This window comes from Sarcophilus harrisii, chromosome 5 (assembly GCF_902635505.1).
Source record: "Sarcophilus harrisii chromosome 5, mSarHar1.11, whole genome shotgun sequence".
Classification (NCBI taxonomy): domain Eukaryota; kingdom Metazoa; phylum Chordata; class Mammalia; order Dasyuromorphia; family Dasyuridae; genus Sarcophilus; species Sarcophilus harrisii.
In genome coordinates this window covers 182,724,312-182,740,183 of record NC_045430.1, presented here as the reverse complement: position 1 = coordinate 182,740,183, position 15,872 = coordinate 182,724,312, and the positions used below count along the sequence as shown (strand labels likewise).

General features: G+C 35.3%; 1 protein-coding gene across 3 annotated transcripts in view; it reads right to left on the bottom strand.

Moving 5' to 3' along the window:
- Window positions 1-15,872, bottom strand: part of LRGUK (leucine rich repeats and guanylate kinase domain containing) — a 143,399-nt gene that overhangs the window by 88,950 nt on the left and 38,577 nt on the right. For all 3 annotated transcript variants that reach the window (XM_031939086.1, XM_031939087.1, XM_031939085.1), the window contains exons 11-14: window positions 15,651-15,770; window positions 9,438-9,534; window positions 6,766-6,879; window positions 3,276-3,477 (exon numbers count right to left, since the gene is read on the bottom strand). In XM_031939086.1, coding sequence (XP_031794946.1) covers window positions 3,276-3,477; window positions 6,766-6,879; window positions 9,438-9,534; window positions 15,651-15,770 — 533 coding nt within the window. The remainder of the gene's footprint in view (window positions 1-3,275; window positions 3,478-6,765; window positions 6,880-9,437; window positions 9,535-15,650; window positions 15,771-15,872) is intronic.

Below are 15,872 nucleotides of genomic sequence, written 5' to 3'. Positions count from 1 at the left end.
AGACAGTCCCATATTCAGTGCCATTAGCACAGTGTCATCTACAACTAGTCATAGGCAATCTCTCTTTTTTGGAGAATATGCAAGACATCCTTTCTTATATTTCACTATTACCATAGACAAGTGTATGTCTCTTTTTTCCAGAAATCTACATTCAAATGCAGGCTCAGACTCTGGGCAAGTCACTTAATTTATATCTGCCTCAATTTCCCCAACTGTCAAGTAGGGATAATAATAGCATCCACCTCCCAGGATTATTCTGAAGATCAAATGAAACAGTATTTGTAAAGCACTTAGTACAGTGTGTGGCACATAGTAAGTGGCTAATAAATGCTCATTCCATTCTCTTTTCCTTCCTTTCCCCTGTTTTATACTTTAATATTCATGATCAAAGCATAATTGAATAAAATTCTCTCTGCATTTGCATCTAGTAAGGAACCACATACAAATATCTGCATGGGACACATTTTATGGGAAAACAGCTTTCCGCCTGCATTTTGCTCTACCAAATCACTTTCTTTTCTTTTTCTTTTTTCTTTTTAAACATCAATAAACAATAAACAGTTGGATTTTATTTTCTATAACTCTCAGTCAATGACACAATTGTGAAGACAGACTTATTTAGATAATAGTTTATAAAAATGTGCTAGTTTTTATATTTGTCATCAAGGATAGCCTTAATATACAAATAGAACATTCTTATGAATAGAACAAAAAGATTTTTATATAAATAAGAAAGTAAGCAAATAGGTTACAATTTCTACTTGGAGAGCCATTTTTGCAATCTGTGATTTCACTTATTCTTTTGAAAATTCTTTGATATTATAGTTCTTGAAAACTTACATTCTTGAGTTTGAAAAACTCAGGAGTTTTTTCCTCTGATGGATCTTAAAAATCGTTCTTAGCATCTTTAAAATTATGTCACTTTCAGCAAGAAAGATAGATATACACATATATGTATGAAACCTCTCTCTGTGTATATATATATATATATAGTACATATATATAAAACCTCTGTGTGTATATATATATATATATATATATATACATACATATACACATATATACACACACACACACACACACACACACATATATATGTATAACCAAATACAGGCTCTCTTCCTGACTTCATTCTTTTGACTGTTATTTCTACTTCTATTTTAAGGAAATGTGGTAGTTCCACTATCATCAACAAAGAGAATTTATCTTTACAGAAATGATGGAAAATATGTTCCATTTCATATTGAGCTGTAGTCCTCCTTTCAATTTCATCTATAAAATCTTTCTAGGATGAACTGATTTAGTTTGATCTAATCTAAAGCCAAGTTTCCCCTCCACATTTGCTTGATTTTCCACTTTTTATTTTAGTAAGGAAACTCTGCTTAGCAATTCAGCATTCTCTGTTATGTTTTGCAAAATGACTTGTATTCCAAACTGATGTTACTGTTAGTTGTCACTTCTTTCTTTTTGGAGTTAGGAAAAGCTGTGTTTAAATCCTGCTGCACTTAGCAGTGACCACAGTCAAATCACTTAACCTTAATTTACTGATCTATACAGTGAGGGAAATATCAGTAGCTCTTATCTTATAGGGTTGTTATGAGTCTTAATGAAATAACATATGCAAAGAGCTATAAAGATTTCTACTGTTAAAGAGATCAAGTGCCAACTGAGGCAGATTTAGTTTCTTTTATCCTCCTCATTGGGATGATTATTTCACATATCTTTCTCTGAAATGATGAGAATAGTGTCAATACTATTATTTTTTTGTTGTCATTGGGGAGTAGTTTCATTCATGTCTGATTCTTCACAACCTTATTTGAATTCTTCCAGTCTCAATTTCCTGATGGTTTTACAGATCAGGAAACTGAGGCAAACTGGATCCAATGACTTGTTCAGGGTCACACAGCTAGAACATGTCTGAGGTCAGATTTGAACTCATGAAGATGAGTCCTCTTGACTCCAGACCCTGAGCTTTATCCACTGAGCCATCTCATTGTCCTCTTTCTCAGCAGAGATTTAAGCAAGCAACTACAACTATTTTATTTATGTGCAGTATCTTATCATATTTATTCTTTGTTTAAGAAATCTGACTTTTGTGTTAATCATTTAATAATCTGACTTAAAACAGGCAATTCTAAAATGACTTGCAAGTCAGTAATCAATCATTTCTTATCTCTTAGGAAATAAGGTTAGCTTTTTTTATAATGTTGTTTGATGTTTTCACTATATTTAGTGTCCTCTCTCTTCTTAAATGAAGCATTCATTATATATAGGTATGAAGCTTTTGAGTAATATATTTTCACTACACTTTAATTTTTCAATAGATCTATGTCTTTGATATCTTTTATCTCTTCATCCCTAATCATATTATGCAAAATATTTTTCCCCACTCTCCCCTATACTCACTGGAGATCAAAGTACATGTGGACTTATTTGTGCTTTGCTATCCCCTGCCATGAATGTTGGTTGGAAAAAGGCCACTTATCCTCAGGGTGGTTCTTTTGCTTTATATGAGTCACAGTTACTATTGGGTAGCTAAAAGTCCTCTGAAATGTTGATTCATAATACTGTTCAGTGTATGATGAAACCAAACTGGATGCCTTGATTTGTCTCTGTGAGAAAACCCCGTGAGCTGTCCTTTCAGTTAGCTAGAACTACTTCATGTCTTCTAGTCTCATTTACAACAAAAGTGTCATTATGACTATGGTTCACATTTTCCAGTGGTGTCTCATCTCATTTTTTATTTGACAAAGACTCAAATTTAGATTACTAAGAGTTAAATTAATATTGGTAGCTGTTTGTATATAGTACTCATTATATAAGCTAATTTCATAAATCTGCTTTGTGGATATGGCCCCCAAAATTCTTAGCCTCATGCTCACCTTACTGATAATGTATTTCTCCATATTTAGCTAGGCTAGTTCATAGACAACTATTCCATTATCAGAACTGTACTTTAAAGCCTTTTCTTGCTTGCTGGAAACATACAGATGTTATACTTTTGGGGACATGATCTTTGTGAACCCAGAGTCAAGTCCATACCAAAATGAAGCAACAGAACAAGAGTCTTCTGGAGGTTTCACCCTTTCACATATACTACCTGAATTTGTTGATTTCAAAACATCTCAATGATGTTAGAAATGCATTACTATTATTCAGTGTAACACAGAATATTTATGCCTTTCCCTAAGAATTTTCCTGACATATAACTTTTAAGTCATTTGTTTCCCAATTCCAAAATAAAAGTTACAACTTTTTTCATGAAAGTTACTTACCTGTATTGATTAATGCATCAAAGTAACCAGGATAATCTTGATTTATTTCAATATAATAATCAACTCTAGAGACAGAAAATTCAATCTCTGAACGACTGAAGAGCCCCATTCTCCGCAAATTCCCCTCATATTTTTCTTTGTTCATTGGCACTAGCAGGATATATCGAGGCTCAAAGTAGGAATGTTTCAAACTTCTCACACCCTTTGAGATGAAAGAGAAAATGAATGAAATTGAAGACAAGGATAGACAATTCACCTGAGGAAATAACTGAATGAAATGTCTTCAGATAATGCTAAAATATTTTTTATTTTATTTTATTTTGTCAGCATGAAGTGAGCTGTTCCTCACAGAACATATCAAACGATGTTGAACCAAATGAGACTACCTAAGTGCACTCCACACAAACAGACAGTTAAATCATTGTCAGGATGACTGAACTTGCTCTTCAAAACTTGCTTTGGGAATGTGTAAAACTCTGTCAATAAATGCCAATGATATTATAATGGAGATCAACCACAACAGTTGTGAGGAATCTGAGACATGCTCTTATTTGAATAGCATTTTGACAAGTGATAATGCTTGTGAATGTCAGGGGTGGGGAGAAGAAGGTTCAATCCTTTATTTCTGGTAGCAGTGTTGGGGAGGAAGAGATTTTTTTCTACTATACGTTGTAAGCTTGTTCCCGTATCTGCTGGCCAGCGATATGGGCCAATAAAATGTTAAGATTAAAATAGATTTCCTACATGTCATTTTTAATACTGGGCAAGATCGGGATGGGGGAGTGGTAAAGGAGTAAACAGTGGTAAAAGCAACAAATACCAAGGAGGGGGGGAAGGCAAATTCAGGGGGAAGAGGGGCACTTGTACTGCCAAAACTCAAATTATACTCTATAATGTTACTAAAACTGATAAAATATTTTTAAAAATTAGGAATAAAGGTTCAATAGAATAGACCAGATAATCAAGATCTATAACCAAGTACATAGTACATAGTACATAGCATTTGATAAACTCAACATAAAATGCTATAACTGAAAAAGAATTAGTAAACAAAGACTGTTGGGTAAATTGGCTAATATTTTTACAAAACATAGGAAATGATTACTATCTTATATCATTCTTACTTTAAAACATCAAAGATTCATGTCTTTATCAGGCTAGGCATTTCTTCAACCACAGATGATTAAAATGGTTTTTAAGCACTGATATGGCATTTATCATCGTATCCCAGACCTAAAATATTACTGCTTCTATAATCTAAATGTTTCTAACCTTGGTAGGACTGACAAAACTTGAGCTCTGCTGTCAAACCCTTTGATGACTCAAGATCACTACCACACAACCATCAGGCATAAAGTAGGACTTTTATGGTCATATCACATAGCCCAATAAAACCAAAATGGATTATGTATCTGTAAAAATTTAGTGGATAATGGAAGGCTATCGATTCTCAACTGTAGTTTGGTGAAAAATTCTTGGCCATCCATGACTTGTTAGAAAAGACAAGGGTTCAAATAGATGAATTTGACTGTATATGTATGTATATATACATACGTCTATGTGTATATGTGTTTGTGGGTGGTTGTGGGAAAAAAGAAATGCATTTGTAATAAAAAGCAGCAAATTGGGAAAAAACTCCTAAAAGCATCTCTGAAAAGTCTTGATGTATAATATCTGCAGTGAAAAGACAAATCCAGAACCATTCTCATGGAATTACTATGATTGTAGAAACAGGAAAAAGATATGTTTACATAAAAATATTCCTAGAAGCATCATTTCTAATAAGAAAAAAATTTAAAACATAATTTCTATGTATAACAATTGTGAAATGACTAAACAAATTAAAATATAGAGTGATATTTAAATATTATTACATGATTAAAATGGTTATGAAGACTATACAAAAAAAAAATAGGGCGTGAAGTCAGGAAGAAATGGGTTAAATCTCAGGCAGGAAATGTACCTGAACCTTGGTAATTCCCTTCACTTTTTTGGGCTGACTCAATTTCCTTAGCTGTAAATTGAGAAGAGTTGGACTCAATGGGTTTTAAGTTCATTGTCAGCTCTACAGCTATGGTCCTAAGTGATACAGAGTGAAGAAAGCACAACCCAAAGAAAAAGATAAGCACTACAATTATTATCAGCAATTATTATTGCTGACTACAAAGTCAGCAATATCAAAACAAAATTCAGATAAAAGAATGAGAAAATTTCAGAAGGGATCATGAAAAGAAATGGGATGGTCTAATTGTCTCTCAATTAAAAGTTAGTATGTGTACAATTTGTAAATAACAGAAGGTTATGGTTACATATTACTTATTTGTCATTACTTATTTTGTCATATTGTGTTTTTCCTTTTTTCTTCTTGTTTATATATTTTAATATATGCACTTGTCAATAGAAGTCATAATATCTTAAATTAAAAGAATGGTTCAGTCTGTTAAATTTAACAGTGACTTGATCAAAATTATTCAGTGAGCTTCATTATTCCTAAAACCATTGTATGATTATATTATATGATTATATGATTCAAGTTTACTTAAACCATTCTGAGCACTTTTGCATTACGACCAACAATCCACATTTTTATAGTTAACAGGTAATTCTATATGATTGTCCCATACAACTATAGATTTTTTTTTTATATGGTCTACTATTTACAAAACTGGACTTGGACTTCCTCTAGTCTAAATGAATGCAAAAGTCCTTTATGGTTATAAATTCTCTTATTTAGTTCAAAATTTATATTTAATGCTTAGGGAAAAAATAAAATGCTTAAAAATTGTATTTAATGCTTAGAGAAAAAAATAAAATCCTTAAAAAAAAAAAACAACTGAACTTCTTAAAGACTTATACCAAAAGCAATTTGTAAAATAATCTGCTACTAAAGAAAAATCCTTGTATAAAGATTCAAGTCAGACAAATAGACCTTAACCCTCCCTATGATCATGGATTCCAATAAAACATGAAATTAGACAAAATAGGAAATAGTTAATTCCATTGGGAAATTGAAGCCACTGGGGCTCAGGTACTAGCTCATATTGTGGCTCAGAAAATGAATCAGAAGTTCATAAGCCAAATAACATTGCAGTCGGGTGTCTGGATGGTAAGATGGGCTTTGGTTATACTAAGAATATTACTGTGAAATTACATTGGTCAGGGAAATGTGATATGAGGTTTATCTTTATTTGATTGAGGGAGCAGGAATGAGCTCTCCCCACACAAAATTAAACAAAAAAAATATGTAATAGTCATAAAGAAAAGAAAGGAATTTGTCAGAGAAACATTCAAATTGGGGAAAGGCTACTCTGGTCTTGTTAAATTGCTGTTATATTTGTACATTGTTGATCCAGGAGAATATGCAATCTTTAAGATCATTTTATTTTATACTTTCTTGTAGTATCCATGACTGGCTGGTTAGAGTAGTAATTCAATAAATGTTTGTTGCTTGATTGGATGAAAAAAAAAAAAAAGAAAGAAAAGTATTTACCTCAATTTCCAAATGAACACAGCTTGCCAGGCCATCTCTTGCAATGCCTTCTATTGTATCCCTACTTAGTCCATAATTATGCTTGTTATGTTGATATGTCAAAATAAATTTTCCCTGAAATTCAAAAAAGAAATCATTTGGGGGTGGGAATTTCTTTTATGAAGAATTCCAATATGAACACAATGTACCTCTAATTTCTGGTATTAGGCCCCACAAGCAATTCAGAAATTAAGAATTCTGTTATACTAATAACAATAAGAATTTTTAAAAATCCATATCATTAAATCATAGTAATATTAAATGTCATTTATTCCAAATCACATTTTAAGCATGAATCTACTCTCCCAACATTGCCAATACGTGCTAATAAGGTTATTAAGCTAAAATATGCTTCTCTACAACTTTATTCACAAGTCCCATTTCTGGTCTTTGTTGTTAAACAAAACATGTCTAAGTCATTTTTCATAAATAAGTCCTTTAAATTTTTAAGAATAGAATTGATGGAATCTGAGTGAATATCAAAGCATAATATTTTCACTTTTCAGAGAGAGAGGAAAAGAGAGGAAGAAAGAGAAGAAATTTGAAACTCATTTTTTAAAATGAATGTTAAAAATTTATATGTAATTGGACAAAATACTATTTATTTATTTATTATTATTGCTGAGACAATTGGGGTTAAGTGACTTGCCCAGGGCCACAGAGCTAAGAAGTGTTAAGTGTCTGGGACCAGATTTGAACTCAGGTCCTCCTGACTTCAGGGCTAGTGTTTTATCCACTGTGTCACCTAGCTGCCCCTAAAATACTATTTTTAAAAAAGAAAAAAAGCAATTAAAATATTTTCTTCTATAAAAAACTCCAAATACTTAAGAATAGCATTTACATTTCCCTTGTCCTTCCCTCTTCAGGCAAATATTTTTAGTTCTTTTCCCAGTAATTCTCCTCTGGCCCAGCTTTAAGAGTCTTGACTATTTTGGTTACCTTTTTTGAATTTGAATGTCTGTTCTGATACCCAGAAATAACTACAATGTTCAGAATGGAGTTAAGACAAAGGACATTTCAACATTCAAACAAGATCATTCATGTGAATGTTTCCCCCAGAGATGCAAACTCTAACCCCATCCGTGGTTGCCCCATCCGTGTCCTCTTGAGTTTTTGCCATAGGGAGTTCCCCAAATGTGTTCACCTTTCTCACTTTTCTTCTGACATTAGTGAGAAAACCAAGAGAGAACACAAACTGTTTAACAATCATGTTCATTGAGCAATAAGCATACATATACACATAAAGGTATGTTTACTCACTCATTGAGATACCTGTCAATTTATATACCAAAGGCGAGGTAATGTGATTTATTAATCCACTTTGTTTTTTACAGTGTGAGTGATTAAATTAGCCTTTTCCGAATTATTAACTTAACTGAAGAAAATCTGTAGTGTGTTCTGGGGATCAATATAATTATTGCAATGTCATCTGTGAATCTGAACTGTTTCATCACAGAGAGAATCCTTCTTCAGAATCTGTGGGACATCTCCAAGAGACTGGCAATGCTTCCTCTTCTGCCTCACTTGAACTCAACATTCAGTGGATTATTAGATTCAATGCTCTCAATAATAGCCATTCTTTGAAACTTCAAGGTTATAAGAATGTGGCTGTTTCTCATGTTGTGATGCAGGAATACAATTTCATAGAAAAAAGTAAGCTATAAAAAACTGTAGTGCAAGGTGAGGAATGTTTCCCTTCAGTCTCACTTTCCCAAAGCTACACATGATTCCTTTATTCTTACTCTTGGGACAACTTCAAAATTATACAATTACTTTGGAGGAGCATGAAAGCAAATGGATCATTTGTAGCAACTAGAGATTTATAATCTATATTTAGATTTATTTGTATGATAAATAAGTTTGCAGTGATCTATATTTGCTTTAAATACCTATTTGGAGCAAATATAGATTGAATTATAATAATTAATTGTAAGTATATTGCATGAATAACAAAGTTGTAGGTTACCAAAAATAAAGAGTATAGTCTCTGGAGACTCATTCTGCATATGGATATAAAGTCATGTTCATAAAGATAAGTGCACAGTGTGTAATTACTGATAGCTGGAATGATAGAACTGCCAAAATAGACATGAAATCTCATGTGAGCAAGATTGCACTGAGTCTACCTGAGGCCGTTTTATGAGCAAGGGCTTTTACCTGGCTGGGAATTTGGGTCACGTAAGGAATAAAAAAATACTTTAAATGTGTTGTCTAAGGACTCTCTTCCCCTAGGTAAACTCTACAACAGTTAAGCTCTCTTATTAAGATCTGCATCTCTGGAAATATAAGGATATGAAAGAACACAGATCAAGTAGACTGACTTCTGTCTAATAACTTCTATAGGCCTGTGAGATTCTGTATTAACAGAATAGAAAGACGCCCTCTCTGACCATATAACCAAAGTCTTATGCATGGATTAATACATAAGCATTAAATTATGTCTGGTAGAATTTATTTACACTGAAGCCATAAAGACCAACTAGTACCAGGTATAACAGCTGTAGAGAAACAATAGCAGTGTTTTCTTGATGTATTAAGAATAATTTTTCCTAAAACATGAGAAGCATTCAAATAATAATAAATTCATCATTGCAAACAAGATTACTTGATTCTGGAACATTCAAAATTCTTACCAAGCATCGCATTTCCTCAAAAACTTCCTGAGAAACAAAATGATAATCAACTCGGTCCCCTTCACCAAAGTAGGGAAGTCTTGTGGTGTGACAGGCGCTGAAAGATAGAAAACAAATAATTGCATTAAATTAAAATGTGATGAAAAAGAATGATTAAAAGCATTTTTTTTTGGGGAAAATCAAAGTTGCACTTAAAAAATGATTAAGTTGGTTCTATATAAACAGATTACTCTTATTATGCATTAAGGAAATTGTTAGCCCTTGCCATCATCACACCTTATGGAATAACACCATAGAATTATAAAATTACAAGAGCCTGTTTGAAGACCTTGGAATCTTGGGCAAGCTACCTATGTTTCATCTTAGGTAAAACAGAAATAACCTGTATTTTATCTATCTAAGAAGATTGAGATATTTCTATTCTGTACACTTCTCAGTCAGTTGACATTTTTGGGGATCCCAGCCCTTTGGGAGCGTGGTAAATTCTTAGGATCCTAAGGATTTTGAGTTGGATAAAGTCCTGGGAGGTCATTTAGTTAAACCTTCTCATATTAGATGAGGAAACATCTCATCCACGAGGAAGCATCTCCCCTTCCTACAAAAAACTTATCTTTGACCTTGCTACTTTTCAGTTATTGCCCTATGTCTTACATTCATTTTAATGCATTTTAATAGCAATTATCTAGGAAGAGTGGTTTCATTCATTGCTTCCGTGTTCTTCAAGTGTTCCTCAAATCCCTTCACATTCTGCCACCCAAGCCTAAGGACTCCACCAAAGTCTTTATCCAACTCTTTCTTGTTTCTTTTCATTTTTCTATACTGTTAATCCCGTCTCCTAACTCCCAACTCCTCCTCCTCTTGATAGTTCCTTCTCCTTTGGCCTCTTTGACATAGTACTCTCAAGATTTCCTTCTACCACTCCTTCTTCTTGGTCTCTCTCTTCCTTATCCTTCTCCTGTACCATCAATGAAACCCTGCCACCAATTATTAACTATAGTAATAATACTTGAATAATGCCTTATGTTTTTTCAACACATTTCAAATATACTTTCCTGTTAAATCCTGATTTCAAACTTCTCAAGTAGACAAGGTATGTATTATTTCTATTTTGTCTATGATGAAGCTTAAATATAACTTGCCCCACAGCTAGTCCAACCCAGCCCTAGAATTCAGAACTCATGACTCATATACTATATTATACTGCTTCTTTCATTACCGTGTTCTCTGGGGATCCTCAATTAATGCTAACATCATATTATGCAAAAAAGGAAATTTAAAAGGTAAATCTTCTGGGTGGAAAAACAACATCTAAAATACATTCCAAATCCAAATATTTTCCATTATTAACAATGCTGTTCCCTTCCATTAGTGCAGATAATCAAGAGACTATAAAAGTTGTTTTTAATATTTAAAATTTATTTTAATATTTAATATTACATTTGGATTATAAACCCAAGACATCAAGGAAACTCTAAATAGAGGTAGTCGCACTACCTTGGTAAAAGGATCTCAATCAATCCACAAGAATTTACTAATCATCTACCATGCTACATGGCAGGCTTTGTACTAGGTGCTAATCCTTTCTTAGGTCAGTAGGGGCATCTGAATCAGTGGAGCAGGAATCACTTTTTTGACCTACTCTTCTGTGATCTTTCCACACTGCTGGAACAACTAATTGGACAGGAAATTTTATAGAATTTCTTACAGAGAAAACATAATTTGAATTAGCAGCATTTTGCAGAGCTAAGAATGTGCTCAGGAAATGTTCATTGATTTTATCATGATTTATAGCTTCTACCCAGACAAAGAAAACAATGCTCTCATTAGCACAGTGGTAGCTGACAACACCTACATTTACTGTAATGATACCTTATGAACTCTATTCTTGGTTCATGAAAAAGGGCCCAGTCCAACTGGTAAATATCTGAAGCTGTTGCCCAATTGTCATTTGTAGAAACATTATAGAGTGGATAGAAAGGAAACAAGCATTGACCGAGTGCCCACTGTGGGCCAGGTCCTGTGCAAGGGCTTTACAAATATTATCTCTTTTGATCCTCACAACAACTCTGGGAAGTAAGTGCTCTGATTAATCACTTTTATGCTATAAATGAGGGAACTGAGGCAGGCAGAGTTTAAATGGCTCGCCCAGGTCATACAGCTTCTGAGTTTTTGAGGCTGGATTTTAATTCTTCTCTTCTTGACTCCAGGCTCTCAATCCTTTGTACCACCAGATACCTCTGGGTAAACCTAAATGTAAACACCTCAGAAAACAAATGTGTAATAGAGAAAACACTGAAATGTTGCCAGAACTTCAACTGGTGACACCAAACACTTACATGGACATTTTTATAATTTAAAATTTTCCCCCTAGGAAGAAATACTGTTTTTCCTATGTTCCTTAACAAGTCACAGTAAATTGCTATAAAATGGGTCAAGTTCTATTTTGTTTTATTCGCCAGATAAGCAAAGATAAATGTTAAATTCTCACTGCTGTAACAACAGTCTTACCCCAAGGGGAGAGGAACATTCTATCACATCTCAAAGGATGCTAACAAACTGAAGGGTGTCCAGCTATGAGAGAAGACATTGGTGAGGTACTTTGAAACCTTGGTGAGGTTACAGGAACTAAACTCTGTTTAAGTGATTAAGCAAATGATACTTAGTTTCTACAAAGAACTGGCTTCTTCCAGAACAGTTCATTGGTAAGGAAGACAGGTTTTGGTTACCCATCTACATATTTGGAGAGTTATTACTTTAAATAGTTTCACTGATTGCCACTAGAGAGCCTAAAACAAAATATAAGTGTCAGATATTAAGGGATTTTGTACTCCAGGGTAAAAATTCTCCAGTGCGGTGAAAATGGTGGCCCCAGAGAATTGTGCTGTTCCAGAACATCACCAAAGACAAACCAATTAAGACAGCAGGCCATTAAAATTAATGCTGTGTTATAGACAGAGGGAAAAAGCTAAGCATTTTAAAAATGGAAAACGTCATTAGAAGGTTATACAAAATTAAACTGAGCTTTCATTTATACAGAAAGGCAAATATGAATAGCTAGAATTTATATTCCTCTTTAAGATTTATGAAGTGCTCTCATTTCATCCTTCCAACAATCCTATGAGTGAGGTGCTATTATTAATCCCCATTTCCCAGACAAAGAAACTGAGGATGAATGAGATTAAGTGGCTTGTAGGCCACATAACAAGTAAGTGTCCAAGACAGGTTTTGAACTTAGGTCCTCCTGACTCCAAGGCCACCTATTCCCCCCCCCCCCCAAGCTTGCTGTGGTTTAGGTGCCCATTTGGATTTTCTTGGCAAAGATACTGGAGTGGTTTGCCATCGCCTTCTCATTTTACAGGTGAAGGAACTAAGGCAGAGTTCAATGACTTGGCCAGGGTCTTCCTGATTCCAGGGCTGGCATTCTATTCACCGTGCCACTCAGCTGCCCTTGCCACTAGCTTCTAGGTACTAATGAACAAGTTGCTCATCTATGATTTTAGTCAGGCAGATGGGTTTTAATCACTGATTAAACACTTACTATGTGCCAGGTACTGCGTAAGCACAAGGATAAAAAGAAAAGCAAAAAGAGGGTCCTTACCCTCAAGGAGCCAACATTCTAATGGGGAAGACAGAACACAAATTACTGTAATATAAGATATTTACAATGTGAATAAAAGGTAAATTCAGAGGGAAAACAATGGGGAGTTAAAGAGAAACTAGAAAAAGCTCCTAAACAAGACAGAATTTGAGATGAAATTTCTTTTCTTTTTCTTTTTTTTAAAATTTATTTTCTTTTTATTTTTTAAAGCTTTTTATTTTCAAAATACATGCATAGATAGCTGTCAACACTCACCCCTGCAAAACCTTGTCTTCCAATTTTTTTCTCCCTTTCTCTAAGACCCTCTCCTCTAGACAGCAAGTAACCCAATATATGTTAAATACGTGGAATTGGCTTGGATTTTCAAGGAAGCTGGGGGACCACCACTGAAAAAGGATGCCATGTATGAAGAGCAGCAAGCAGGATGATGCTGATGGATCTACCCGAAGAGGAGTAGAATGGAAGAAGACAGGAAAGGAAGGAAGGGGCTCTAACTTCTAAACGTTTCCTGGGGAGTCACTGAAGTGTAGTGATTGGGGCAAGGGAGGGAGGATGTGGTCAGACCTGTGCTTTAGCAAAATCACTTTGAGACTAAGTGGGGATGGATGGGGAGAGGGAAGCTCAGGGCCAGAGCAGGTGTCCATGGTTATGCAGCTGGGAAGTGTCTGGCCCAGATCTCGAACTTTATTCTGTCCCTGAGGTCCCTCCTGAACTGCATGCCTTACTGAAAGGTGATGGGGAACATCTTCATGTCTCCACTCCCTTCAGGAGACTGGACACTGGAGATGGAGAAGCCATCCAGCATTTACCAATATGCCCTTAGCATAGCGCCCTGCACATAGCCCAAGATCACTAACTGTGTGACTGATGGCTAAGTGAAAGTGGATGGTACCCTAATAGGCCAGGATGGTCAGTCCAATGGCATAAGGGCCCAAAGAAAGGAAGGATTCATAAATGGTATCTGGGTTCACCTCCAGTAACTGCTTTTGTCTAGAAAGTTCTCAGAATTGGAGTTCAGGACCAAAAAGACAGAGTAATACTTGGAAAGTGGACATCTTTGCCATTTTCTCTTTGGAATTATGCCAGACAATCATTTAAACTGGTCAAGAAGCTCGATTAGTTTTATTCTCTGAAGTTTTATTCTCACATTGTAATCTAATTTCTGTAGAATATAATAGTTAATTTATTAGTTGGTTCTGGGTATTTGAATTATTCTCCTCCTCAGAATATTTCATAGTATTTGTGTTGGGAGTTTAAGTGAAAGAGATGACTTTAAAAATCTAAATAAAATGGGCCTATTCAAAATACTATTTGCATTGTCTGGACATGATTAGTTTAAGAAAAAAATGGGAAAAAAGTATTAGAAAACCATTTGCATTATGCTTTTCTTTGCTTATCTTTTGTTGAATTCCATTTCTAATTTACTGCCATAGATTGCTAGTCTAAAAATCAATCTCTTTCTCATCCATGCAAATAAAGGGAATAACTCAAAGAAACATGAACCACAGTCCCAATTTGACGTCTTATTCTCAGAGCCTTTCAAGAGAGCTTAGAGGACATTTAGGATGGCTCTGGGTTGGTGTAACTTTTTCGAACTTTTATTTTGTTCTGTCATCAGGCAAAGTGTGAGCTTCTGAAAATCCCAACGCTGATATGAGGGAGCCGGGAAAAAAGCCCACCCTCCTTTCTTTTTCCTTTGTTGTAAAACACACCACTCAGAGGAAAGACACAAGTGAAGATCAAGGACAGAAAGAGAGGCTGTTCAGTGTATGTTGAGAGCAGAAGAGACTAATAGAGGGCTGTCACTAGTGCGAGTTTATCCAGCGAAGCAAACCCGAACATCACAACATTGTGATTAATACTGACACAGTGTGTTGCGACAAAATGAATCTGCCTTCAAACACCATCATGTTGCATTAAAAAGCAAAGAATATTCAGGCTCTGGAGAATTATTCTGGGCTGACTCTGAATTAAGTCATGCATCTGAAAAGTTACTGCCAAAAATGCTCCGTGGTGGAAGAAAGCTCTGCAAAGGAGCTGATATGCCTTCTACTTAACAGCTGCGCGATGTCACTGAGCCACATGGAGCACCGGCTTCTGACTGCGGGGGGTGGGGAGGAGGTGGGGGGAGGGATGAGGGGGGTACAAAAGTAAATTTTCGGCTTCTCGCTGCTTTGGGGGAGTCTTTTTTTTTTCTTTTCTTTTTTTCCCCCTGAGGCAATTGGGGTTAAGTGACTTGCCCAGGGTCACACAGCTTGCGGAGTTTCTCTTTTTGACGACAATTCAACAATGGTCCCCATTTCCGAGTGGAATGGTCCAAGAATGGTGAGAGGCGCCCAGTCATTACAAGACCACTTAAGCACGACCCACCGGCTTTGCGTTCAGCTTGTAATATTAACAATTTATGCATGAGGAGCAGTGTCTTCCCTCACTATTGTCCCCAATTAATATTTATTGTGGTTCCTATAATAACTACTTCTGCAAATGTCTGCACGTCAGGGTTATTAGAGAGAATATACTCTGCACAGTGTTATGGTTGTATATATGGTTGTATAAAATCCAAACTCAACGTTTGTCAAGTCTTCCTGGTCTCACAAGCCAATCAACAAACTTACCCGTATCTGAAGAAAGCACTGAACTGCCGGCAGAGTCGGTGAGCAAGTTCGCGTTTCCCTCCAGACTGTGGGCCAACTAACACCAACATGGGATAAGGAGCGTCAAGGCTGGGCAAGGTGCTGTAACAACGCAGAACCAGACACGTTTATGCTCAGTTATAGGCTACCTAGCTAGGGTATACCAAATGTACAGATTAAAACCAAGAAGGGGAGAGAAAAAAA